Source organism: Taudactylus pleione, unplaced genomic scaffold (assembly GCF_031769625.1).
Source record: "Taudactylus pleione unplaced genomic scaffold, aTauple2 ptg000638l, whole genome shotgun sequence".
NCBI classification, from domain to species: Eukaryota; Metazoa; Chordata; class Amphibia; order Anura; family Myobatrachidae; genus Taudactylus; species Taudactylus pleione.
In genome coordinates, this window is record NW_028285040.1 from 3,269,501 (window position 1) to 3,295,918 (window position 26,418).

General features: G+C 45.3%; 1 protein-coding gene across 1 annotated transcript in view; it reads left to right on the top strand.

Moving 5' to 3' along the window:
- Window positions 1–5,385: 5,385 nt before the first annotated feature.
- Window positions 5,386–26,418, top strand: part of LOC148479091 (uncharacterized) — a 33,321-nt gene continuing 12,288 nt past the window's right edge. The window contains exons 1-4 of the mRNA XM_088454989.1: window positions 5,386–5,877; window positions 6,614–6,733; window positions 20,875–21,010; window positions 24,741–24,829. Coding sequence (XP_088311115.1) covers window positions 5,829–5,877; window positions 6,614–6,733; window positions 20,875–21,010; window positions 24,741–24,829 — 394 coding nt within the window. The 5' untranslated portion in view covers window positions 5,386–5,828. The remainder of the gene's footprint in view (window positions 5,878–6,613; window positions 6,734–20,874; window positions 21,011–24,740; window positions 24,830–26,418) is intronic.

The window sequence follows — 26,418 nt, forward strand, 5'->3', positions numbered from 1 at the left end:
TAATACGTGATAAGTAAGCCGTGTTTGGTATTATACTGATCTGCACTTTCTCAACAGCTTCCCGGTATCATCGGTGTGAAGATCGCAACATGCATTCTCAACTTATGGACCGTAGAGATATAAAGCACCAAAATGTATTTTGTGAAACCAACGGCTTAGATTTGCATGCAGGGGGAATAGAGGAGGCAACAAGCTGTTAGAGGCTGTTCTGTGTGCATTTGAATCAACCTGTTAAATATCCTGTAACAGATGCACCTGCACTGGGAACCAATGGGATCAGCAACAAACCTCTCTATTGTGTTGTCTGTTTCTGTAAGGGTATAAATGTGTATGTTGTGACCCCAGTCTGGAGTCTTCTTGCTGATTGCTGATTGACGGAGGTTTCTTGCTGATGCCGGTATCTGGTCCAGAGCGCATGCGTATGTATGACTGTATCTTGGGTCTGTATAATTCTTTGCTCTAAATTGTACTTAGATCACAGCGTGTAACTGACTGTACTTTACTTGAATAATACTTTGTGCTTTGGAAGCACATGTTCAAGGTCTAAAGTCTTTATTTTACTGTATGACTGCGTACGCAAATAGCGTCAATTTTAGAGGTTTATAGGCAGGTTTTAGAAGGTATAGGTAGGTGCGTATAGAGGTTGAAATCCAGTATCCTTACTAGTATCACAGATATCTCCTACTTACATTCCTCTTGCGGAATGGCCCGCTGTCCCCATACACTAGTATCACAGATATCTCCTACTTACCTTCCTCTTGCGGAATGGCCCACTATCCCCATACACTAGTATCACAGATATCTCCTACTTACCTTACTCTTGCAGAATGGCCCGCTGTCCCCATACACTAGTATCACAGACATCTCCTACTTACTTTCCTCTGGCGGAATGGCCCGCTGTCCTCATACACTAGTATCACAGATATCTCCTACTTACTTTCCTCTGGCGGAATGACCCGCTGTCCTCATACACTAGTGTCACAGATATCTCCTACTTACTTTCCTCTGGCAGAATGACCCGCTGTCCTCATACACTAGTATCACAGATATCTCCTTCTTACTTTCCTCTGGTGGAATGTCCCGCTGTTCTCATACACTAGTATCACAGATATCTCCTACTTACTTTCCTCGGGCGGAATGACCCGCTGTCCTCATACACTAGTATCACAGATATCTCCTACTTACTTTCCTCTGGCGGAATGGCCCACTGTCCCCATACACTAGTATCACAGACAGTGGCGGGCTGGGCAGGGTGCCATGTGCCCCCCGGGCCGCAGTGTCATGCGGGCCGCGGGCAGTCTGTGTCACTGTGACACAGACTGCACCGCATATGTAGCGCTGACCGGACGGAGTTCGGTCAGCGCTACACAAGTGACAAACACACAGCCGCCGGCTCCGGCAGCTGTGTGTTTGTTATAAGCAGCAGCCAATGAGAGTCTGTCAGACTCTCATCAGCTGCTTCTGCGCCCACTGCAGGAGCCGCTCCATCTTCCGGCTCCCGCAGTGGGCAATGGGAGAGGCATCATGACATCATATGACGTCTCTCCCATAATGCCCGGGAAGGACAGACGGAGGAGCAGATGGCGACGGCGGGAGCGGGGATTCAGGTAAGTGTTTTTTGGGGTTTTTTTACTACGTGTGTCTACTGGGGGGGGAGTCTGGCCCTATAAGGGGGAGACCACTACTGGGGGCACCACAAGGGGAGAACCACTACTGGAGGCACTGCAAGGGGGGGACTACTACTAATGGGGGCAATACAAGGTGGAGACTACTACTACTGGGGGCACTACAAGGGGGAACCACTACTGGACTGGGGGCACTACAAGAGGGAGGGACTACTACTGGGGGCACTACAAGAGGGAGATCACTACTGGGGGTACTACAAGGGGGAGATCACTACTGGGGGCATTACAGGGGGGCACTACAAGGGGGGACCACTACTGGGGATTATAACTGGGGCACTTCAAGGGGGGGACTACAACTGGGGGGACTACTACTGGGGGCACTACAAGGGGGGGTCTACTATTACAAGGGGGGACTACTACTACTAGGGGCACTACAAGGGGAGGGGACAACTACTAGGGGCACTGCATAGGGGGGAGGGAACTACTACTACTGTCACTACATAGGGGGAGGGGACTACCATTGGGGGCACTGCATCGAGGGACCACTGCTGTGGGCTCTATAAAAAGGGCAATACTGGGGATACTGCATAGGGGGGAGACTACAACTGGGGCCACTATTTAAGGGGCACTGCATAAGGGTTGCCACTATTGGGGGCACTGCATGGGGTGTGGACTGCTACTGGGGGCACTATATAAGGAGCACTGCATAGGGGGTACCACTAATGGGGGCACTATATAAGGGGCTTACTACTGGGGGCACAAGGGGCACTGCACAGGGGGGACAACTACTGGGGGCACTGCATAGGGGGATCACTACTGGGGGCACTACTGGAGGCCTGCATAAGGGGATCCTCTCCTGGGGCACTGCATATGGGCACCACGACGGGACTGTTCCTAATCTTTATTTTTACTTTACATTAATCCCATATGGACCCGCCTCCTCCCTGGAACACTTGAGGGGGGGTGCCGTAGCACGCATGTTCTTCGGGCACCCTGGCTACACGCTACCCCTCTGCCAGGGCCGCCTGCATGCATTTGCCCCCCAGGCTAAAAGTTGCCAGCCAGCCCCTGATCACAGATATCTCCTACTTACATTCCTCTTGCGGAATGGCCCGCTGTCCCCATACACTAGTATCACAGATATCTCCTACTTACCTTTCTCTTGCGGAATGGCCCACTATCCCCATACACTAGTATCACAGATATCTCCTACTTACCTTACTCTTGCAGAATGGCCCGCTGTCCCCATACACTAGTATCACAGACATCTCCTACTTACTTTCCTCTGGCGGAATGACCCGCTGTCCTCATACACTAGTATCACAGAGATCTCCTACTTACTTTCCTCTGGCGGAATGACCCGCTGTCCTCATACACTAGTGTCACAGATATCTCCTTCTTACTTTCCTCTGGCAGAATGACCCGCTGTCCTCATACACTAGTATCACAGATATCTCCTACTTACCTTCCTCTGGTGGAATGGCCCGCTGTTCTCATACACTAGTATCACAGATATCTCCTACTTACTTTCCTCGGGCGGAATGACCCGCTGTCCTCATACACTAGTATCACAGATATCTCCTACTTACTTTCCTCTGGCGGAATGGCCCACTGTCCCCATACACTAGTATCACAGACAGTGGCAGGCTGGGCAGGGTGCCATGTGCCCCCCGGGCCGCAGCGTCATGCGGGCCGCGGGCAGTCTGTGTCACTGTGACACAGACTGCACCGCATATGTAGCGCTGACCGGACGGCAACAGCTCCACTACAACCATTCCAGACCTGACTATAGAAAACTACAGCAACAGCTCTGCTACAACCATTCCAGACATGACTATAGAATACTACAGCAACAGCTCTGCTACAGCTATTCCAGAAAACAAGCATCAACTGGGGGGACTACTACTGGGGGCACTACAAGGGGGGGTCTACTATTACAAGGGGGGACTACTACAACTAGGGGCACTACAAGGGGAGGGGACAACTACTAGGGGCACTGCATAGGGGGGAGGGGACTACTACTACTGGCACTACATAGGGGGGAGGGGACTACCACTGGGGGCACTGCATCGAGGGACCACTGTTGTGGGCTCTATAAAAAGGGCAATACTGGGGGTACTGCATAGGGGGGAGACTACAACTGGGGCCACTAATTAAGGGGCACTGCATAAGGGTTGCCACTATTGGGGGCACTGCATGGGGTGTGGACTGCTACTGGGGGCACTATATAAGGAGCACTGCATAGGGGGTACCACTAATGGGGGCACTATATAAGGGGCTTACTACTGGGGGCACAAGGGGCACTGCACAGGGGGGACAACTACTGGGGGCACTGCATAGGGGTATCACTACTGGGGGCACTACTGGAGGCCTGCATAAGGGGATCCTCTCCTGGGGCACAGGTGGGTACTGCATATGGGCACCACGACGGGACTGTTCCTAATCTTTATTTTTACTTTACATTAATCCCATATGGACCCGCCTCCTCCCTGGAACACTTGAGGGGGGGTGCCGTAGCACGCATGTTCTTCGGGCACCCTGGCTACACGCTACCCCTCTGCCAGGGCCGCCTGCATGCATTTACCCCCCAGGCTAAAAGTTGCCAGCCAGCTCCTGATCACAGATATCTCCTACTTACTTTCCTCTGGCGGAATGGCCCGCTGTCCCCATACACTAGTATCACAGATATCTCCTACTTACCTTGTTTGCAGAATGCATGCGCACCGCCATCACTGCTCCGACAGGAGTAGTGAAAAGATTCACTGCTCTGAAAAGGAGCAGTGAAGCCGCTCGCGGGGGCAGCTGATTTCACATCAGCTGCACCGCGCCGGAGCAATGATGGCAGCGGTGAATTAGAATGTTAATTATCGGGGTCCGTTTGGACCCCGATAATTAACATCATGAATAGGCCCCTTAGTCATTTATTTTTTAAAATTTTATCTCTCTCCCAGCATTGATAAATACTCCCCTAGGTACAGGGCTGTCTTACCAGCAGTGTGGGCCCTGGGCAAAGCAATGCACTGGGGCCCTTACCCACCCATTCACGGGAAGAAAATGTACAGTAAATGGTCAATAAAATTAAACCTTTAGATTTAGTAGTACTTTCAATAAAATCAATTTAAATATAAAAAAAAAAAATTTTAAATATGACACAGCCACCATATAGTACACAAGGGAGCCTGCTGGCTGCCCGTATTGGTGCCATCTATTCTTTCTAGCCTGGTATTTATTCCAACTTTTTTTTTTTTTTTTTACTGAGAGTGGAGAGAGTAACAACCATTCCCAAATCCAAACCTTAATGAAGGACGCAATGCCCATTGCCCAGTCAGATCCTGTCGCGGAAAACAGGACCAGGCTCTTACCTGGCGGGTCACCCGGTCGGGACGCAGTGGCTCGCCTGGCAGAGGAGAGGAGTCTCCTGTCCTGACTCCTGAGGAGGCTGAGAGAGACCGGGACGACAACGGACCGGACGGATCCTCGAGTGACCAGTCCGGCACCGGACACTGCACAGCGGGCAGCAGCGGCACACTAGTAGGAACCAGCAGCAGCAGTCCTGGGCGGAGCTGCTGCGGCTCGCGCATCAAGGCAGCCAGTCAGCAGTCGTCTCTCAGAGACACTCTGTCTGACTGGCGCAGGCAGATACAGCGGACAGGACAGTGTAATAACGGCAGCGGGTGAGTACTTGTCAACCGCGGGGGGGGTGTCCGCTCATCACCGGGGAAGGGGGACTGGCGGATCGGAACACAGTGGAGCTTTAAAAGAAAAGAAAACTGGCCGTGGCTGCAGGGGGGCTGGCTGGCCCCTTGATGCTTCGGGCCCTTGGGCAACTGCCCAAAAAACCCAATGGAAGAGATGGCCCTGCCTAGGTAAGTAAAAATTCCACACACAAATAACTGCAACTGATTGATGCTGCAATCATTTCATGATCGTGCAGATAGGGTGCATGCATATCTCTGCAAATACAGTATACATACATCAATATATACAGTATACATGCACATATAAACAATAGTTTTATGCAGGGAATAGCCTCTGGCTGAGTGAAAATGAGGACAGCACATGATGTGAGTCAGGTGATGACTCGGAAGAACAGGAGGAGAAGTTACAGGGAGAGGAGAAGGAAGTTTTAGTTTCTGGTGACTGTTTTGCTATTTGTTCTATAGAGAGTGGTGTCCCGGCTTAGGAGGACATGTCACTGTAACCATGAGCCCCGGCAGACTGTGGTGGGGTGTCAGTGCTGTTTGCCTTACAGGTGAGTTATGTCCTAGATTAATCAGATGTAGCACTAGCAATAGTTTTTCATCAGTAGCAGACACAGATTTGCCTGTGCTTGTGACTGTCTGTTTCCAGTTTTGGTTTGATTTAGATGTTAAAAAGTATTTTGTCTGTGATTTGAGCAATGCTGTGTGTATTTTACTTATTTCTTTATTTTTATACTATGTAATGTAAAATTCACTGAGGGTTATTTAGTTCCTCAAATGAGCAATAATCCATGTCAAGCAGTCAAGAATTGGCATTTATCTATAATGTGTTGGACCATGACAGCAAAAGTCCGGCTGCTATTGCAATACAGTGCAGTGTTTTACCCTTTGTGCAGTGTTGGTAAATACCTCGCTGTGTATTGTATAATATAATATTACGCTGTATCTTACATTACAGGAACTGCTGGTAGCTAACTGCAGCCTAAAATGCAGGTTATCATTATTTATTTTTAACTTAAAACTTTCTATGTGTATTTGTTTTCATATAACCCATTGTCTAACCACTAACTTACACACAGCTGGGATTAACACTGTTTTTTACAGAATTTCCAATGTTTTTTTATATATATATATATAAACCAACCCACTATCTCCATGTCTCTCTCCATGTATACTGTGTAGATTACTCTTATAAAAGGTATGTTCCTGCATATAAGAAAGATAACATAAATCTCACAAACAACTTTACTCAGACACTAGCCCTCTTGTTCTGTTAATTCCTTGCAGCTTGTCTGGTTAATAGTCAGCTGTTCTCTACTGATATCCCATCCATCCTGGATACCAACTGCAGCTCCATAAACATCACTGAATGCACAGCCTGTCCCCCTGGAGCATACCCTAATAATGGTGAGTACATGTATAGAGCAATGCACCTTAGGGTGAAATATAAGGATATTAGAAGTCACTGAGCGGCTCTGTGCCATGCAAAAGTACAAGACCACTTGACAAGTTATTATTATTATTATATACAAGTCACAGGGGTTGCTTCTAATACGCAAGTAGTTTTATTTCATTCTATAATGCCAGCATATGCTGTTGCGCTTTACAATTGGGAGCAAAACAGTAATAAAAACAGACTGAGTAATGACATACAGACAAAGGGGTAAGAGGGCTCACAAGCTTACAATCTATATCTTGTTATCTCTGTGTTAATATGATTTAGACCCCTATGTACTAAGCTTAGGGGGCATTTATCAAAGCTGGGAGAGAGATAAAATTGTAAAAAAAAATGAATTTCCAACCAATCAACTCCTAATTATCATTTTCTAAACACAGCCTGCAAAATGTAAATTGGAAGCTGATTGGTTAGTACTTCACAATGTTATCTCCTAACTTTGATAAATACCCCCCCCCTTTGAGAGAGAGAGAGAAAGTACCAACCAATCAGCTCCTGTCACTTTACAGTCTGTTTGAAAAGTGACATTTAGGAGCTGATTACTTGGTACTTTTTCTCTCTCCAAAGCTTAGTACATAGACCCCTTACTATAATTATTTTTTTGTTTTGTTTACTTCTGCAACTATATTTTTAATGACGGGATGGAAAGTGGTCAGTGTCTGTGCTTTAAGTGATCTCACCTGTGACCGGGCAGGTACAAGGGACATTATTATGCACTATAGCTATACTGTCTGACGTAACCTTAAAGGAGAGCATATGTAAGTATTGCTCAAAGACTTCACATTAACCTATAGGAGATGTATAATCTTTGTCACCTTCTGGTATGGATAAGGACTCTCCTAACATGGATATCAAATGTTACATCTTATCTTTGATGACTAGTGAATCAGAGCATATTTTTACAGCTGTTTATACAAGCATCCCTGTTATACTCATGTATTGTACTGAATTTGTACCAGACTTTTGCAATATGTACATTTATTTTGAATGGCCTTCAGGGGTGCATTAAAAATAAAGAAGTTTGATGTAGAACAAGCTGCTGTTATTTTCTTTTATCCAATAAGGTGCATACACATGTAACGATAGTTTTTGAACGATTTATCGTTAACGACGTCATTATCGTTCAATTGTTCAAAAACGATGAACGATAATTGTTCAAGCGCTCTCCCGTTTGTAGTTATCGTTCATCGTCCATTTCAGACTGTCCAACATAACGATTTTCATTCAGGGAAGGAACATTTTTCGTTCATCATTGTAAAAATCGTTCATTACACTTAAAAAATCGTTCACTTTTTCAAGGGCAAATCTGACAGATAATTGTTGGTTACAAAATCGTTACGTGTGTATGCACCTTTACACTTTATATATGCCACCAGTGGCATAAGTTCATCCCAGATGCCCAGAGACAAGTTATGCAATAAAAAATTAAACATATTTTTCAATTTTAGATGGAGTTGTCCGTCTAATGAAGAGTTCAAATATTTAATTTCACCCTCTACTGTAATGCCATTGTTTGGTTCAACTGTATGATCATGTATCTGGTGTTATATTGTGGAATGTCAGGATTAGACTTAGGGGGGCCTATTTATTAGGCTAAAAGGCCCCTAGAAACTGCTTTTTATTTAGCATTATTTAAAGATTGTGTCTTTTTAAGAAAAGGCTAATGTATGTGATATCTGGAGTATCTCCTGTGTTGGGCTATTTCTGCAGATCGCAGTCCCTTTTATTCTCCATGGGGTCTGGGCCAATCTACCAAATTCTTAAAAAGCTTACCTTCTCGAAGCGGTATAAGTTTATGAAGCCAGCGGATGGAATGCCGACCGCTGGCTTCCAGACTACTTAATCCCAGCTAGGGTTAAATGACAGGCGTCTAAATCTAGATGCCTGTCGGGAGACCGGCGCCCGGCATCCCGATCGAAGGTTAGGGTTAGGCACCCTAAAGGAGGGTTAAGGGGTAAAATTAGGTTAGTTTATACTTACCTGGGGACGATCGGGATTTCCTCCTGTGCCGGGCTGCCGCTGCCGGGATTTGAACCGCCGGCCGCAATCATACCGATTCCCTTGAAGCCTGTGTACCGTCATGGCTGTCCAATACATGGCACCTCTTCCTGGCACCTGAGAAGCTACCGTACACTAGTGGAGAGCTCCATGTCAGACCAGCAACTGCTGCCTTCAGCTATCTATTGCCTGTCTGCTTGCAAATTGCTACATTACAGTGTCAGCGGCTGTGGCGGGCATCTGGGATGAACTTACGCCACTGTTTGGCTGCGATAGCTACTGCCATCCTAAGTTATCATTAGCCGCTGTAACCTATACAGTCACCCTTGGAGAGGGATCTCTGATCCCAACCCGGCACCCCGGATTGTGTGCTGACGTGGCTGCGGGCTGTGCATGGCGCTTTCCATGGCCACTGTGATAAGTAAGCAATGAAGGAACCGTCAAGGGAGCAGATTGATAGCCGGTGCAGCTCCTATCGGACGCACTGACCTGGCATGACTTCAGTGGCAAATGACCCCGTTGAGACCTCTTGCTGCGAATAGCGCCAATAGCAGATGTGAATTAATAGGGCAAAAATGTGAGCAATAAATAAATATTCCCCTTAATGTTTTTACAGTTTTGAGGTGTAGTTGTCCTTATTAAGTACATTCATTTAAATCTTTCTATGGGCGCAGTTTTGTAGAATTGGAGAAGATGCCATAATCGCTGCCTGTAAAGGAATTTGTGTGTCTGTCAATGGAAAAATGATGATGGGTCTACACACCTGTGAGCAGGAGGGCGGCTCCGGGCGCCGAAGTTGCCAGAGGGTGCCGAGCGCAGCGTGCTGCACCCACTGGTTGAAGTCCTGAGTCCATAAGCAGCTGTCAAATAGCTGACAGTCTGCCGGGTCCGTGTTCAGCCTGCCGGTTGCCATGTTCGTGCGTGTGATGTCGAACTTTCTAGCGTATGTCACACAAAGGGGGGGGGGGTGGTGTTGGTGCTGGCTGTATAATTGTTTGTTGTGTATATGCCATGCTATGTACAGCAATTATACTATGAGGAGCACGCTGGCTGAAAAAAAGAAGGTAAGTCGGAGGGGGGAGGGGAAGGGGTTGGCTGGAGTGACGGAACTAAAGTGAAAGCGGGCTAGTGTGACAGGGGGCTGGTGTGATGGTTGGGGATAAATCCCTTTCAGTAAATGTACCCTCACGTCATCAGATACTTTCCAGGTGGATATTGATCGGGAATAGTAACCTGTGGCGACCGACGCACCATACCTGAAGCGTGGCGACGAGTGAGTGAGCTCGCGACAGTACAAGTTTCTAAAGTAACAACACTTTCTAAGGGCATGGACCCCCGCGCTTCCTCCCTCCACGTCACATCCAGGTACATTAACTGAAAGGGACCTATACCACACATGCCTACTCTCCCGGGAGTCGCAGGACGCTCCCGATTTTTCGGGTAACCTTCCCCGGAAGAGTAGGCAGATCTTCCACATCCTACCTACTTCCTAGTGAAGTGGGAAGGCTGGGGAGATTTCCCGAGAAATTTGCGGGTCCGTAGGGAGAGGGCTGGATAAACGACGCTAACCGCATCATTTAGCTCCGCCTCCTCACAGATCCGCAAATCACGAGGTTTTCCTGTAAAGGGGGCGGGGCCTAATGACGGCGCCCCCTGAACCTGAGAGAAGCGGCTCCTCTGAGTCCTTAAATGTCGGTAAGTATGACCCATACACAACCCTGGTGTGACAGGGGGCTGGTGTGACATGGGACAGAAGGCTGGTATGACAGCGGGCTGGAGTGAGAGGGGGCTAGAGGATGGAGTGACTGGACAGGAGGCTGGACAGACAGGAGGCTGGAAATACGGGGCAGGAGACTGTAGGGAACACTGGGTAGGAGGTGACTCGGGGGGCACGAGTCTGGTTGAAGCTCTGTTGTATGATGACACTGGTTACATTCTTACGCAAACAGGCATCTTCCGGACCATGTGATTTCCTACATGTAGAGTGAGTACTGACTGAAGACTCTGCCCAGGGAGGATCGATTTCTTTAGAGGTTCCCTATTGCAGAGAAACCACCATATAGGTAAGGTGTATTTTTATTGAGTACACACAAAACTGGTTTTTATTAGTGGGTTGTAATCTATTTAGCCCTCTATGCCCCAGTTTGATGCTGCCCCTAATGTTTATTTTTATTTTCCTTTAATTTAACCGCACATGCTGGACACGCATCCTCCCTGGCAAACTTGGAGGGGTGAGGCACAGTAGCGCGCACATGCTCCGGGCGCCCTGGCCACACGCGTAAGGTCGGTTCTTGTGCTGGTGGCTTCATAATGCACAAGGCATCCTGCTTGGGGGGATCCGGGATCATTCAATGCTTCTCGTTAATGCAGTACAGCGTATCTCCGCTGTAAATATACACATGGGGTAAACCAAATGTAGATTGGGGTAAATAATAGTAGAAAAATGTAAGGAACCCACTGGACCTAAACTATAGGTTCCCTTCCAAATAGGAGCTGCTAATGGAATTCACAATTTTATGGGTTTGGTATGATTTACTGCTGGCCACAGCGGCTGCACGGCAGGGGTGAAAATCCCGATCGTCGCAGGTAAGTACTTCCTAACCCTATTCTACCCAATAACCCTAACCCTCCCTTAGCGGTGCCTAAACCTAACCCCCCCTTCCCCACCGTCTAAACCTAAGTTCCCCAGGGGGGTGCCTAACCCTAACCCCCCCTTCACCTAGCCTAACCCTAACCTCCTGGGGGGGTGCCTAACCCTAATCCCCCCCGGGAGCCCTAAACCCTTGTGTCAAAGCGGGCCCCACCCTCCCCGCGGCTGTCCGCGCCCGGCTTACCTTCGATCGGTAAAACGGGCGTCAGGCTCCTGGCGTAGGTAAGATGGCAGGCGTCGGGATTTTTACGATTGTCATTTAACCCTTGACAGGATTAGACAGTAGGGAAGCCAGCGTTCGGGATTCCGTCCGTCGGCTTCCCGACTGCTTCCCCAATTTTGTATGTGGAAATATTCCCATAGCTTCTATAGAACTGGAGATGTATGACTCAGGTTGCACTTAACTCCACAGCAAATGCAAACAATCATCTGTTATCAGTGTTTTACGCAATAAGCTGAGGAGCCTGATTGTATATGTCCTTTAATGGGATTACTTGCTATATGTTGTAACCTTCACCACCCCAACCCCCATCACCCCCTCCGTTATCACAACTTTATCTTAAGCTAGCATCTAGGACTCGTCACAGGAACATAAAATTCTTTCTCCTCCCCAGGATGATCGGATTTAATGTATATTGCTTTAATATAAAGTTTATATTGGGTTGACAAATGGGTTATAAATTATAATAATTATAATAATAATAATCAAGTTGGTAATGGTGTTTTTACAGAACTATGATGGTATGCAGGGAGTAGTGGCAGACACTGGATCATTGCCATGGGGAACTGAGTCACTGGGCGGGCTCTGTGTGTCACAGTATATGTGTATGAGTGGGTTGCACCGGTGGGTACTGTGGGCGGGCACTGGCCGTATCCTGGTAGCGGTGTGATTCTCCCTCAGTATCTTCAGGCACAGTATGTGCCATGAGTCTGTGCATCAGGGACACACAGACTAATATATTGATATAGGTATATAAATTATATAATATTATTACTATTTTGGATCCATCAGTCATCGGGTCGCTAACTATCGTGCCCACCTTCTTTTCTCTGCCGCCCCCCCCCGACCCCTCCCCCCTCTCGGTCTATCTGGCTTAGGGTAGTGCAGCGTCTCCAAGTGCTGACAGGACTCGAGGAACAGTCCTAGGCATCCAAACTTCTCCTTGACATGGGAAGAGGGGGGGGGGGAAGAAGAGAAGCTGTGTCTGTCAGGCTGCCGGTGAGGGATGGGACGTGGGGGAAGGGGAGGCTGCTAGACTGACGCAATAGCTTTACATTGCTTGCTGGCTTCCAGTAGCGAATCTATAGGGGGTGCAGGGGATGATCTTGCTAGGGGGCCCGCTGCACCCCGCAGTCTTTTTTTTTTTTTTCATTTCCCACTGTGTTTATTTAAACTCTAATGACCACAGGCAAAAACCGGATGGGGTGGGGGGAGGGGTGTCACTCGCTGACTGTCCGGCTTCCATCCGATGTGGAGAGCTACCGTTCTCGTGAGATTATGACATCATCCCGCGAGTCTCTCTTCTTTGGGCAGCAGGCGGGGACTGGTAGTGGGAGGGTCGTGTGGCACAGCAGGCAGCGGCTTCATAGTGTTGCCGGTGTTTAAAGGAGGGACTGTCTGTGAGTGACACAAACTGCTGCTGCAGCTGCTGACAGCCTGCTCATGAAACTAATTTATAATTTCTTTATAAATATGCCCATTAATATTATATATATTATGTACGTACGTATTTACGTGTGTGTGTATAATATATATATATATATATATATTTATATATGTGTGTGTCATACTTAACTATACTCCTGGGCCCCGCCCCCCTGCAAGAGTAGGCAAGTCCCCCGGCATGGCTAGATAGTGGATAGAGCCTCCTAACATGTTTCGTCTGCTTCAGGACTTCATCATGAAGTCCTGAAGCAGACGACACATGTTGGGAAGCTCCATCCACTTACCTTCATGAACTCTTGAACATCCTTATCAGATGAGCACTTTGATCCTCATCCTATGTCCCCAATTTTTTATCCATTTGCTTATATTTTTACTATATATTGTAGTTTTGCTTTTTTATCAAATGAATTGTTCTTCTGTATTGTCTTTTATCTAATTAAATATATTTGTTTTTTATTTGGATACATCTGTATACAGTCAGGTCCATAAATATTGGGACATTGACAGAATTTTCATATTTTGTCCTCTATTCACCACCACAATGGCTCTGAAATGAAACAAACAAGATGTGATCTAACTGCAGACTTTCAGATTTAATTTGAGGGTAATTACATCCAAATCAGGTGAACAGTGTAGGAATTACAATTGTTTCTATATGTGCCTCCCACTTTTTAAGGGGCCAAAAGTAATGGGACAAACTAAACAATGCTAAATCTAACTTTTTCACTTTTTAATACTTTGTTGCAAATCCTTTGCAGGCAATTACAGCCTGAAGTCTGGAACGCATAGACATCACCAGACGCTGGGTTTCATCCCTGGTGATGCTCTGCCAGGCCTCTACTGCAAATGTCTTCAGTTCCTGCTTGTTATTGGGGCATTTTCCCTTCAGTTATGTCTTCATCAAGTGAAATGCATGCTCAATCGGATTCAGGTCAGGGGATTGACTTGGCCATTGCATAACATTCCACTTTTTAGCCTTAAAAAACTCTTTGGTTGCTTTTGCAGTATGCTTCGGGTCATTGTCCATCTGCACTGTGAAGCACTGTCCGATGAGTTATGAAGCATTTGACTGCATATGAGCATATAATATTGCCCGAAACACTTCAGAATTCATTCTGCTGCTTTTGTCAGCAGTCACATCATCAATAAATACAAGGGAACCAGTTCCATTGGCAGTCATACATGCCCATGCCATGACACTACCACCACCATGCTTTACTGATGAGGTGGTATGTTTTGGATCAGGAGCAGTTCCTTTCCTTCTCTTCTCTTCGCATCACTCTGGTACAAGTTGATCTTTGTCTCATCTGTCAATAGGATGTTGTTCCAGAACTGTAATGGCTTTTTTAGATGTTGTTTGGCAAACTCTAATCTGGTCTTCCTGTTTTTGTGGCTCACCAATGGTTTGCATCTTGTGGTGAACCCTCTATATTCACTCTTGTGAAGTCTTCTCTTGATTGTTGACTTTGACACATATACATCTACCTCCTGGAGAGTGTTCTTGATTTGGCCAACTGTTGTGAAGGGGTTTTTCTTCACCAGGGAAACAATTCTTTTGTCATCCACCACAGTTGTTTTCCGTGGTCTTCCGGGTCTTTTGGTGTTGCTGAGCTCTCTGGTGCGTTCTTTCTTTTTAAGAATGTTCCAAACAGTTGATTTGGCCACACCTAATGTTTTTTGCAATCTCTCTGATGGGTTTGTTTTCATTTTTCAGCCTAATGATGGCTTGCTTCAACGATAGTGACAGCTCTTTGGATCTCATATTGAGAGTTGACAGCAATTGATTCCAAATGCAAATGTCACACCTAGAGTCAACTCCGGACCTTTTACCTGCTTAATTGATAATGAAATAACGAGGGAATAGCCCACACCTGTCCATGAAATAGCTTTTGAGTTGATAGTCCCATTACTTTTGGCCCCTTAAAAAGTGGGAGGTACATATAGAAACCATTGTAATTCATACACCGTTCACCCGATTTGGATGTGATTACCCTCAAATTAAATTTGAAAGTCTGCAGTTAAAGCACATCTTGTTTGTTTCATTTCAAAACCATTGTGGTGGTGAATAGAGGCCAAAATCTGAAAATTCTGTCAATGTCCCAATATTTATGGACCTGACTGTATGTTCATTAATTGAATGATTTTCTAAATTATATGTAGGTATAGCCACTTTTGTGCACTATACCTAATTTTTACTGAAAGTGTTGCACAAATTTGAAATGATTTTATATTTGACCACATATATGTATACTTTTTTATTTATTTTACTTACAACTAAGATTTTATTTTAAGCACGGAAGGCGCTGCTTGTCAACTCTATATATTGTCTGATATATAATACACGCAATTCCAGAGGATGCGGCACTCAGGGCATATTAAACAAACTACTCAGACAAGTGAGAATAATTTCAACGTTTCAATCTATTAATGATGTGGTGTTTCTTCCTGTATTTCCTGATGACAATCTTTAATAGATTGAAAAGTTGAAATTATTCTCACGTGTCTGAGTAGTTTGTTTAATATGCCCTGAATGCCGCACCTCTGGAATTGCTGTTGTTCTGTACCTGTGGAGGCACCGGGCTAAGGTGAACTTTTATATGAATGCCGGACCATTCATGGCTTATGTGGCCAGAGGCCGACCACACGTGATTAAAATGTATGCCACGGCACCGAAGGGGTTAACCCCCGTGCTGTGGCGCCATTTTTAGAAGCTAGCCGCCCATTGTAAATGTGTTCTCTGCGCTACGTGCTGAGTGTTAATAAGTGTTTTTAATGTTTTATATGTGGCGGCCAGGACCCACTGCACTGGGGGAGTGTAGGTAGAGTGTGGCTGCACGCTGGGAAGCCACTGCGACCAGCGCTGAAACGGTTACGGTCCCAGTGAGGACACAGTGTAAAAGCACACTGAATATGGTTTATAATAAACTGTATTAAAATATATATGTATTGCTGTAATGCACTGCGGCTGCTCTGCAATGCATTAGTGCATGAAGCAATGTATATTTAATAGGCTATGCACTATTTGGTTTAAATGTATATTTTGCAGAGAAAATGCACTTTTTGAATATATGCCTGTATATGACATGACCTGCCTGTGGGCCAAATGTAATAGGGTGAGAGTTTAGAAAAAGTGAGAGTTTAGCTGTAAACTCTCACATTGGTTGAGTTTTCTCTTCAAAATGGGAAAACATCTGAATGAGATTTTAAAGCGTGAGAGTTTTCTAAGTCTGTTTTTGGACTCTATTACATTTACAAAGTTTAAAAAGTGTCAGAAACTCTCACTTTTCTAAACTCTCACCCTATTACATTTGGCCCTATGTGTCTGCAGAAACTAGATGCTGATTGTGATTTCCTAGCAGGAGGTCTGATGAATAGGAAGACCTGTTGTGGTCAGTGAACTCTGGCTGGAAGGTTTCTGTTTGAAGGTGTGAATGGTGTCATATAGCCAAACCCTTCAGTTACAGAACTTCCTTTGAAAAGACAATTTGTTTTTAAGAAACCCCTTTTGGAGGTCACTGAATGTGTTAAGATTGGAAATGCCAAACTGATTGATACTTCCATTGGGAAGGATGAATGTCATTTACTATTTCCTGTGAAATGTTCTATCAACATTTTAGGAGACAGTTACTATACTCCAGTTACTATATGATAAATCAGTTTTGTGTTTAGATTTGGGTGACTCCTTTGAAATGTAATATGTGGTTAAATTAAATTATGTGAGACAGCATGATTGGTTGAGTCGAACACAGGGCGGATTTACCCCCCTGTGATATATTGTGTGTAAGAATGAGATAAAAAGAGGGACTGTGAGCCCTATATGTACACAACCCTGTAACTTCTTTGAGAAGAACTGATGACTTGATAAGAATTCTGTTTGCTGATTATTCCCCTTCATTCGGAAGGTTGAGTCTTCTTTAAGACTGAGCAATAAACACCTTTTGCCTTTACTTCAATTGCCTCAATCCTGTGACCAACAGAATTGCGCCAAAACGCTATTCCGTTCTCCTGCTGTTCTGGGTAAGAGCTCCGTGTCTCCAAGTTCAAGCCCTCTGCCAAGCTACCGTGCAGACCTGGTCCATTGCGAGGTATCAGGTGGGAACAGCCGACACCAAACAGGAGGTGTGTCCGCAGTTAATCAAACGCATACACAGCAGAAGCGGTTCCAGGTGCCGAGGTAGGAGCATGAGTGTACTTAATAAGCGGTTCCAAACGCCAATGGTAGAGTTTGGTGGCAGCTTCAGTAAATGCCCATGGCGCAGTGGGCGGAGTCAGTGACAGGCAGTCACTGACGGTGAGTGGGAGTCCAAAAGCGCTAACCCGTGACCAGGGCCGGCCTAGACGATAGGCGTCCGGTCACAGCTTATATATACTGTGTGTATGGCTGTGTGTATGTGTATATATATGTGTGTGTGTGTGTGTGTATATATATATATATATATATATATATATATATATATATATTTTAGTATGTCTGCAGTGATGCATATGATTTTTTTTTTTTTATTCACGTGGGGTCGTGTGTGTGTGTGTGTGGTTTTTTTGTGTGTTTTTTTCCTCTTTACCTCTCTCTGCCAGTGGGGGGGGGGGGGGGAGAAGCAAGATTTTGCTATGGGGCCTGGTGACACCCAGTGCGCACTCTGTCTGTCTCAGTGTCCCTGCACGCCCACGTCCGTGAAGGGGTCGTGGTCTAAAGTAAATGAGGCGTGCCTGAAAAAGGGGTCGTGGCCTTGTAGGGATCTCAATGACATCACTTCGGGGGGCAGCCCAGCATCGCCGGAGATGCTGGGCTGCCCCCAGAGACTGGACTGGTGGCTTCTCTTCTATGACAGGAGCCGGGAGCTGCAGGAGAATGTCACACTGCAGCACCCAGCTCCTGTCACTGCAGAGGAGCCGGCATTTTGGTGTCACTCCCTCCAAGGGTGACACCCCGGTGCCGCCCGCACCCCCCTCATGACGCCACTGTGTCGATCTTTAGTCCCTGTTGACCACTTGCACCGTCGACCTATTGTCTGTCTACCGTCTGCTGTCGATCTATTGCGTGTTGATCTTCTATACCACACCCCTGCCCTATGTGGGGGTGAAAGCTGGTGTTCAGGCTAACCTGTGGGTTGGGAGGAACAATGCCTCTATATAATATAATCTATCATCCCTAAATCTCCTATGGCTATTTGTCCTATAAAGACGATTATTTATTTATATTACTTCCAATATCACAACTTCATCCCATATAACTGTAGCACGGGTGAGATCTGGAAATGTTTAAGCTACACATTAGAGAGGTTATTGATACATTTTCAGCATGTCATTGGGTTTTTCGGTGACACCTCACTCTATTTGATGCAACATAAGACACATTCAGGAGCACCTAGGGGGGAGCAGATGGTTCCCTTCTCTCATAACTGCAGCTGCCCATAGGCAATTCTCCTTAGCTTACAGCTGCTTCTACTTTGCACAGGGAATGGTTTGTCCATGGAAATATCCCGATTTTTCAGTATTAACCATCTTTATGAAGTTCTTATTTTTCGGAATGTTGGATGCAACTCCTAATAGTCTGCTGTTACTTATTATCTTAGTTTTAAAAGTTTAAAATACATCAAAGCGGAATATTTAAAATGCATATATTATAATCAAATTCATAAAAATGGCATGCTGGGTATTGTAGTACTCCAAGGCATACTAAGACCGTTGCACACTATCGAACTATCCAAATCTGCTTAGTGGTATTGTAGGAAAGTTAATAAAGGTGGATTTAGTTTTGTTTTGTGCAGTTATAATATTGATCAACCCAGGGCTAGATCTGCAGAATAGGTTTGGAGTGGCAGCTGGTACCAGATGCATGTAGATGTTGTGCAGGGCGGTGACACAGCTATGATGAGCCCAGGCATGTCTGTGTGTCACTCCCGCGTGTGAGTTTTATTATTATCACAAGTATTTTTATTTATGGTAGGAGTTGGTGAAAAGGCAGCTTTGTAATTGTGTTATCATCTGACTTTAAAATAGGCCGATGATTCATATACAGACCAAATGCAAAATAATCCTGAGGCCAATAATGGTAACTGCTCATTTAAAAAAAAATAATAATAAAAACAATTCAGATATAATATTGCCATTCTTCATAAAGAGAAGGGACCTTGAGCATTTAGTAGATGTATAGTGTGTAATTATATCAGTGGGTAAATTGACTAAAGGTCAGTTTTGGTTCTGAACCAAAACCAACTGTAAACGATGGACATCGCTGTCGTGTTGCTGTAAAAAAAAAAAAAACTTTCGTCCGTCAGGTTTCATCTTAAATTGAAACCTGACGTCGATGTCAGCCGGTTTTTGCAGCTCTAACTACCGTCTGTTTTGATCTTTCGGTTCAAAAACAACGTCAAATAGAAAGTAAACGACCGCATTCCCGTATTAAATTTCCACATAGACTTTTTTGAAATTAAGAGCTAGTATAATGTCAAACATGGGGGTTTTCAGCTGGGTCTTTAAAGAAATATGTAGAAGTGGGGTGTGTATGTTTGTGGATATGTGTACATTGTAATCTTGTGAGCAGGGCACTCTTTGGGGTTTATTTACTAAACTGTGTTAGGAGATAAAGTGAACGGTGATAAGTTACCAGCCAATCAGCTCCTAACTGCCACTTTTCAAACACAGCCTGTGACATGGTAGTTAGGAGCTGACTGGCTGGTACATTATCAACGTTCACTTTATCTCCTAACAAAGCTTAGTAAATAGACCCCTTTGTCTGTTAACCCAGTCTTGTTTATTACTGTTCTGTTTCAAATAGTAAAGCGCAATGGAATTTGCAGGTGCTATATGAATAAATGATGATGATGGGATGTAGTCAAAAGGTCAACAATCACAATGTTGAAATTCTTTTTTATGGTGTGGGAGATTAGGGTTTGGCTGCGTGTTGGGATGTTTAGGTTTATGCTGCTGATTTGGGTGGGGGTGGAGGGAGATTATGGTTAGGCTATGGGGGGGCATTAGGATTAGATTGTGGGAGGGTTAGGCTGCTTTTTTAGGCTATGGGGAAGTGGATGGGGGAGATTAGGGTTAGGCTGCGAGTGGGATGGTTAGGGTTAGGCTGCGGGGGAGGGGGAAATTAGGGTTAGGCTGCTTTTTTAGGCTATGGGGAAGTGGATGGGGGAGAGTAGGGGTTAGGCTGCGGGGGAGGGGGAAATTAGGGTTAGGCTGCTTTTTTAGGCTATGGGGAAGTGGATGGGGGAGATTAGGGTTAGGCTGCTGATGGGAGGGTTAGGCTGCGGGGGAGGGGGAGATTAGGGTTAGGCTGCTTTTTTAGGCTATGGAGAAGTGGATGGGGGAGATTAGGGTTAGGCTGCGGGGGAGGGGGGATTAGGGTTAGGCTGCATGTGGGAGGGTTAAAGTTAGGCTGGGGGGTAGAGGCTGTGGGTGGGAGGGTTATGGTTAGACTGTTGGGGGGATGGGGAGAAATACTCACTGGAACGCTGCAGCATTGGAGGTCTGACCCAGAAGTGACGGTCACATAACTGCCGGGACCTGAAAGATGCTCCTGCAGACACCGGGAGCAGGTAATTCACCGCTGGGCCACCAGACATTCTAACATGGACATTTCATCACTATCCACATGATTGATGTCAATATCAGCATTATGACCATCTAGACATTCTCAGATCGACACATCATACCACACCAATAATAATACATACTAGTTATCTGGTTCTGAGACGTTATTTTGCGCCTCTTCCATGTGTGTGAGTGGTTTATGCTCCCTGTACTAATATAATACTTCTCTTTCCCTGCAGGCACAGAGTCATGTTTCTGTTGTTCAAGTGGCTCCTGTACAAACACGTCAGATTGCTTGCCTTGTGCTTCTGGTTTTTACCAGCCGCAAAGCACTCAGGCGGCATGCCTGCCGTGCTCACCTGGGTTTTATACTAAGTAAGGATCTTTGTGGTTTTTTCTTTTTAGTTGTTATGTATAGCATTATAATCCTGTCTTGTGTATTTTTTTTTTCTTTCAAAACAATTACAACTTAAATTGTATTTATTAATTACCAGTTACCAAGTTATTTATATAGCGCACACATTCCACAGGACTTTACAGAGCGTATTTGCCTCCTGAAATCAATCCCTGCCACAGTTGACAAAAAAACCTTAGTTTCACATGTCCATTAAGGCTTCTTAGACATGATCTGAAATTTCACAAAACCTATTGAATTTGTGCCACAAACTTAAAAAAGCAATGAAATTCCGATCATTAAGGCTGACACCTTAATGGACGTGTTCCTTGCGCAATACAGATGTGAGTGACAGCAATATCACTCTGTGAGAGTGCTGAATCTGCAGATTCAGCACTCTCACAGAGTGATATTGCTGTCACTCACAAAATTGTGGAGCTGCTAATTCACAGAATTGTGTTCTCATTGGAATACACACATGCGGGTGCCCGGCAAATGGAGCCTCCCTGTGTCGCAGGGCTAAGGTGGGTCAGAGGGGGTGGAACCGGTTCTGTCTCCAAACAGTAGTGATGGAACGCAGTACCGGCCCACTTGAAACCCTGTATATATGTGATGTGCGTGCGTGTGTATATATATGTGTGTATATATATATATATATATATATATAATCCAGAGTGTAGTTTGGCACACGCAATTCAATTCGTTCACCCGCCTGGGGTGCTGAGTCAATGCTTCCACTGTCGGTCACATCAATATAATAAAAAATTAATTCAATAGAGTGCACTCACCAGGGCTTCGTAAAGCTGTATAAATTGCTTTATTCACTCACGAAAAAAATACAGAACCGGGTTCACATATCGACGTTTCGGCTACTTTCAGCAGCCTTCATCAGGATGATACCCACACCCCATAGGAGACAGCAGTATGTTATGTGTTGCCATATAACTCCACTATATACCCACACTGTGTCAATAAGCTCCACCCCTCATTAAACAATAGATCAAAACTATGACACTATATCAGCCCCGAGGGTCACCTAAAGACCACTCCAGCATTAGTTACCTATTACTATAAACTTGGGATCAGCCTTCCACTGCATAACCCATGAAAGAAGTCCACTAACATAATGCAAATATATTAATCGCTGTAAATGCCGCTGAACTTCTGGATTGCGTTCCACCAAACCGGAAGTGACGTTTTTATGCGTTCCAACAACCGGAGGTGACGCTACAAACCGGAAATGCACGTTAATAAGCCAGTAAAAGGCTCCCGATCAATTACAAAGACTACAGCCATTCACAACCAGCTTTATAGATCCTCACATAACATACTGCTGTCTCCTGTGGTGTGTGGGTATCATCCTGATGAAGGCTGCTGAACGTAGCCGAAACGTCGATATGTGAACCCTGTTCTATATTTTTGAAATTATGTGGATTCGGTGCCAGTAAATTCACAATAAATAAGTGTTTTCAAAATAAGTAAAATGAATTAGTTACATGCGGATAAGCCCAGAACTAGTGCTTTTAATGGGTGTCATCTCCGTGTCAATGGTATGTAGTATTGGTGATACACTACCTCACAACAAGAAAAAAAGGGGATTGACTCTGGGCGACAATTCCGCTTAGTGTATATAAAGTGCTATTGTGTAAGGTGCATTCCATTTATTGAATTAAATAAAAACTTAAATAACAGGTTAATATCAAAGTGATAAGTGCAAAAAAATGTGCTATTGTGTAAAGTGCATACCATACAGTAAATCATTTAGTAAGAAATATTACTATCAGACTACTAAAATCAAAACAAAAGCAGTGCTAATTGTAATAAAAAAATTAAGTGTTCAGTTTATTACGACGATCAAAACAATATATATATGATAGAGGATTCTTAAATGACAACACGGCATACACAAAAAATAAAGATATAAAATTTTTAAGAGGAGAGTAAATAGTAGCTTATCTGAGTCAAGGTGTAAGGAAATAAGCGTTTCCCAGGACAAGAGGTAATCGTCTGGTGACTCTTTCATGGAGATGGTGTTTAGAATATAGTGTCTACCTATTTATACCCCTCCAAGTCTCATTAGAGATCAGTCACTTCCGGGTCAGGGTTGAGCTATGCGCCCAATAGAAACATAAAGCGGATTGTATTCTCCCCCGAAAATACTATATGGATGAATAATATACCACAATAAACAGTGGGCCACAATTTATACTAAAATATATAAAAATCAATGTTAAACAGGCCTCTTCCGCCCTCAAGTGTAAGTACTTCCGCCCAAAGTCCGGGGCGACGCGTCACTTCCGTCCGCTCGTTCAGCGACACGTCAGTTCCGTCCACGCGCTTATCCTTGGATGAGTCCAGATGCATGCTCTGGTCCCTTCCGCCCTGTAACTTTTTGAAGAAAATCAGTCTGTCCCTGATGTTTTTCCTGGAGAGAAGTGGCTTCTTTGCTGCCCTTCATGACACCAGGCCATCCTCCAAAAGTCTTCTTCGTCCTGTGTCATGCCAACAGTAAAGCATCCTGAGACCATTCATGTGTGGGATTGCTTCTCAGCCAAGGGAGTGGGCTCACTCACAATTTTGCCTAAGAACACAGCCATGAATAAAGAATGGTACCAAAACCTCCTCCAAGAGCAACTTCTCCCAACCATCCAAGAACAGCTTGGTGACGAATAATGCCTCTCCAGCATGATGGAGTACCTTGCCATAAGGCAAAAGTGATAACGAAGTGGCCCGGGGACAAAACATCAAAATTTTGGGTCCATGGCCAGTAAAATCCCCAGACCTTAATCCCATTGAGAACTTGTGGTCAATCCTAAAGAGGCAGGTGGGCAAACAAAACCCACAAATTCTGACAAACTCCAAGCATTGATTAGGCAAGAATGGGCGGCCATCAGTCAGTATGTGGCCCACAAGTTGATTGACAGCATGCCAGGGCGAATTGCAGAGGTCTTGAAAAAGAAGGGTCAACACTGCAAATATTGACTCTGCATAAACTTAATGTAATTAAAGCCTTTGACACTTATGAAATGCTTGTAATTTTACTTCAGTATACCATAGTAACAATTGACAAACAGGTCTAAAAACATTGAAGCAGCAAACTTTGTGAAAACCAATACTTGTGTCATTCTCAAAACCTAAATTGGCCGACCTCCTCTGTGTGATGGTCAGCTTAAGGGTATGACTCTGAGTTAGAAGCAAATCCAAAAAGGAGCAAAGAAAAAATAAATAATTTGCAGATCTACGATGCACCACAAGCAGTGAGAGATGTATAGTTGGGAAAGGGACGTGTCCTAACGTAATTTTAAAATTTTGGTGTAAAGACAAAGCTGCCCGGTATGTGTTGGCCACTTGCAGCAGCAGCCGCCACCAGTATTTCCCCTTCATGTCAAGAATAAATAATAAATGCATTTGCACCCCCTTCAATTTGTAATTAAAACTGATCCAATTAAGTTTGAGATTCCTCTTTTTGGAGCCCATAGCTCAGTTTTGAAACTACTTTTTGGACTTTTTTTTTTTTTTTTTTTTTTAAATTAAAATACATACTTGTATAAGATATGAAAAGAATTCTGAGTATCTCCCTGACCCCTCTCACTAGCTGAGTCAGGCTCACACGTTTGGACCCCCAGGTCTAATATGTGTTTATTATGTGGATGTGATACTGCAAATTAAGAATTAATTGGGAGCCATGTGTTTCTTTCATTTGTCTTATAGCTCAACCGGAAGTGTGACGTGCCAGTCCTGCCAAGCTGGCTATTCTTCTAATGAGACGGCTTCCATGTTTTGCCCGCCCTGTGAGAAAGGTAAACATGTACATGTGTGTAATTTTGCTTTTTGTGTTTCTGCTTGTACACGAACACCTAAAATAAAGCATGTACTTTATATTATTCAACCTCTGATTGATCCTTGTTCTGTTGGACAAAATTAAAATATTTAAACTGATCTACTTGTGTGCATTAAAACCCGGGGAATGCGTTAAAGGTAAGATTGAAAACATTAAATGTGGGTTCTCTTGACTGGATCGGTATGTATTACCGTCGGACCTAAGTCCCGACACCAGAAGGCCGGCAGATGAAGATCCCGACTAAGGTAAGAAAGTACCCTAACACTTCCTTAGGGGTGCCTAGACCTCCTCCCCCTAGTGCCTAACCTCCCCCCAGGGGTGCCTAAACCTAACCCTCCCGGAGGGGTGCCTAACCCTAACCTTCCCCCCTGTGGTGCCTGACTCTAACCCACCCTTCCCCTAGCCTAACACTCCTGGGGGGGGTGGCTAGCCCTAAGTTCCCCCGGGAGTCCCTAAACCAATCCCCTTCTCCCCCCCCCCCCCCCCACGCGGCTATAAGCTCCCGACGCCTGGCTTACCTCCGTTCGGTATGCTGGGCGTCGGGATTTCGGTGTGGGGCTAATTATAGGCGTTGGTATTTAGACGCCTATCATTAGTCCCATGCCGGGCTTTCACTGTCGGGATGCCGGCGGTCGGCATTTCGACTGTCTGCTTCCTGACTACATCCCCTTTTGACTCCTGTTTTGCCAATACTGCCAAATAGCCTTTAGTTTCTAACTGTCTATATAAAATCTCCAGTGGGGATCTGGGAACCAACATCATCTGAAGATGGCATTGGTTCCCACAAGCAAACCCTGAAAACTTTCAGTTTCGCTGAGCTTGCTGTATTTTCAGCTGCCCTATCTGGCCCCTTATAATGAATGGGCCTGTTGCAAAAAACTTGCAGCAGCTAGTGTTTCTGCATGTGTAACGGGACCATAAGGGATCATGAAATGGTTTAGTCAAGACTAAAGTGGTAGCACAAGCATGGCCGGATTGCCCATCTGGCTCTTCTGGCAAATGTCAGAACGGCTGATGGCCAGATGAGCCGGTCCAGCGTCAAACACCAGCCCATTAGCTGCACCGGGACTCCGCCTCCCGGCGCTCTGCTCGGCCAGGGATACTGAAAGATGGGGGCGTGCAGCGAGGCCAGATCCTTGTGACTCAAGGTACCCCCCCTTTTGAGGAGAGGCCACACCCCTTTTTCACACGTGGTCCGCGAGACACGGTAAAACAGGAAATTAATATGTGCCACGCCAGAGTCAAGTGTAATACTTAGGGCCTGATTCAGACCCGTTCGCTAAACTGCGGACACACGCTATGGGTGATTATCGCACGTTTGCGCATGTGTCAAAGTACGCATGCGTGAACCAGTCACTGCAGCCGGGAATTGTGTGCTCATAGCACACAGACTGTACGCTATTTTGATTGACAGTGCCGTTTGTGGATGGTAACGGGAAGGTGCTTGTGAACGGGGGAGTAGGGGTGAAAATCCCGAAGCTACCAAAGGTAAGTATCGCTAACCTTTTTACCCCCTAACCCTCATTTAGGGGTGCCTAACCCTAATCT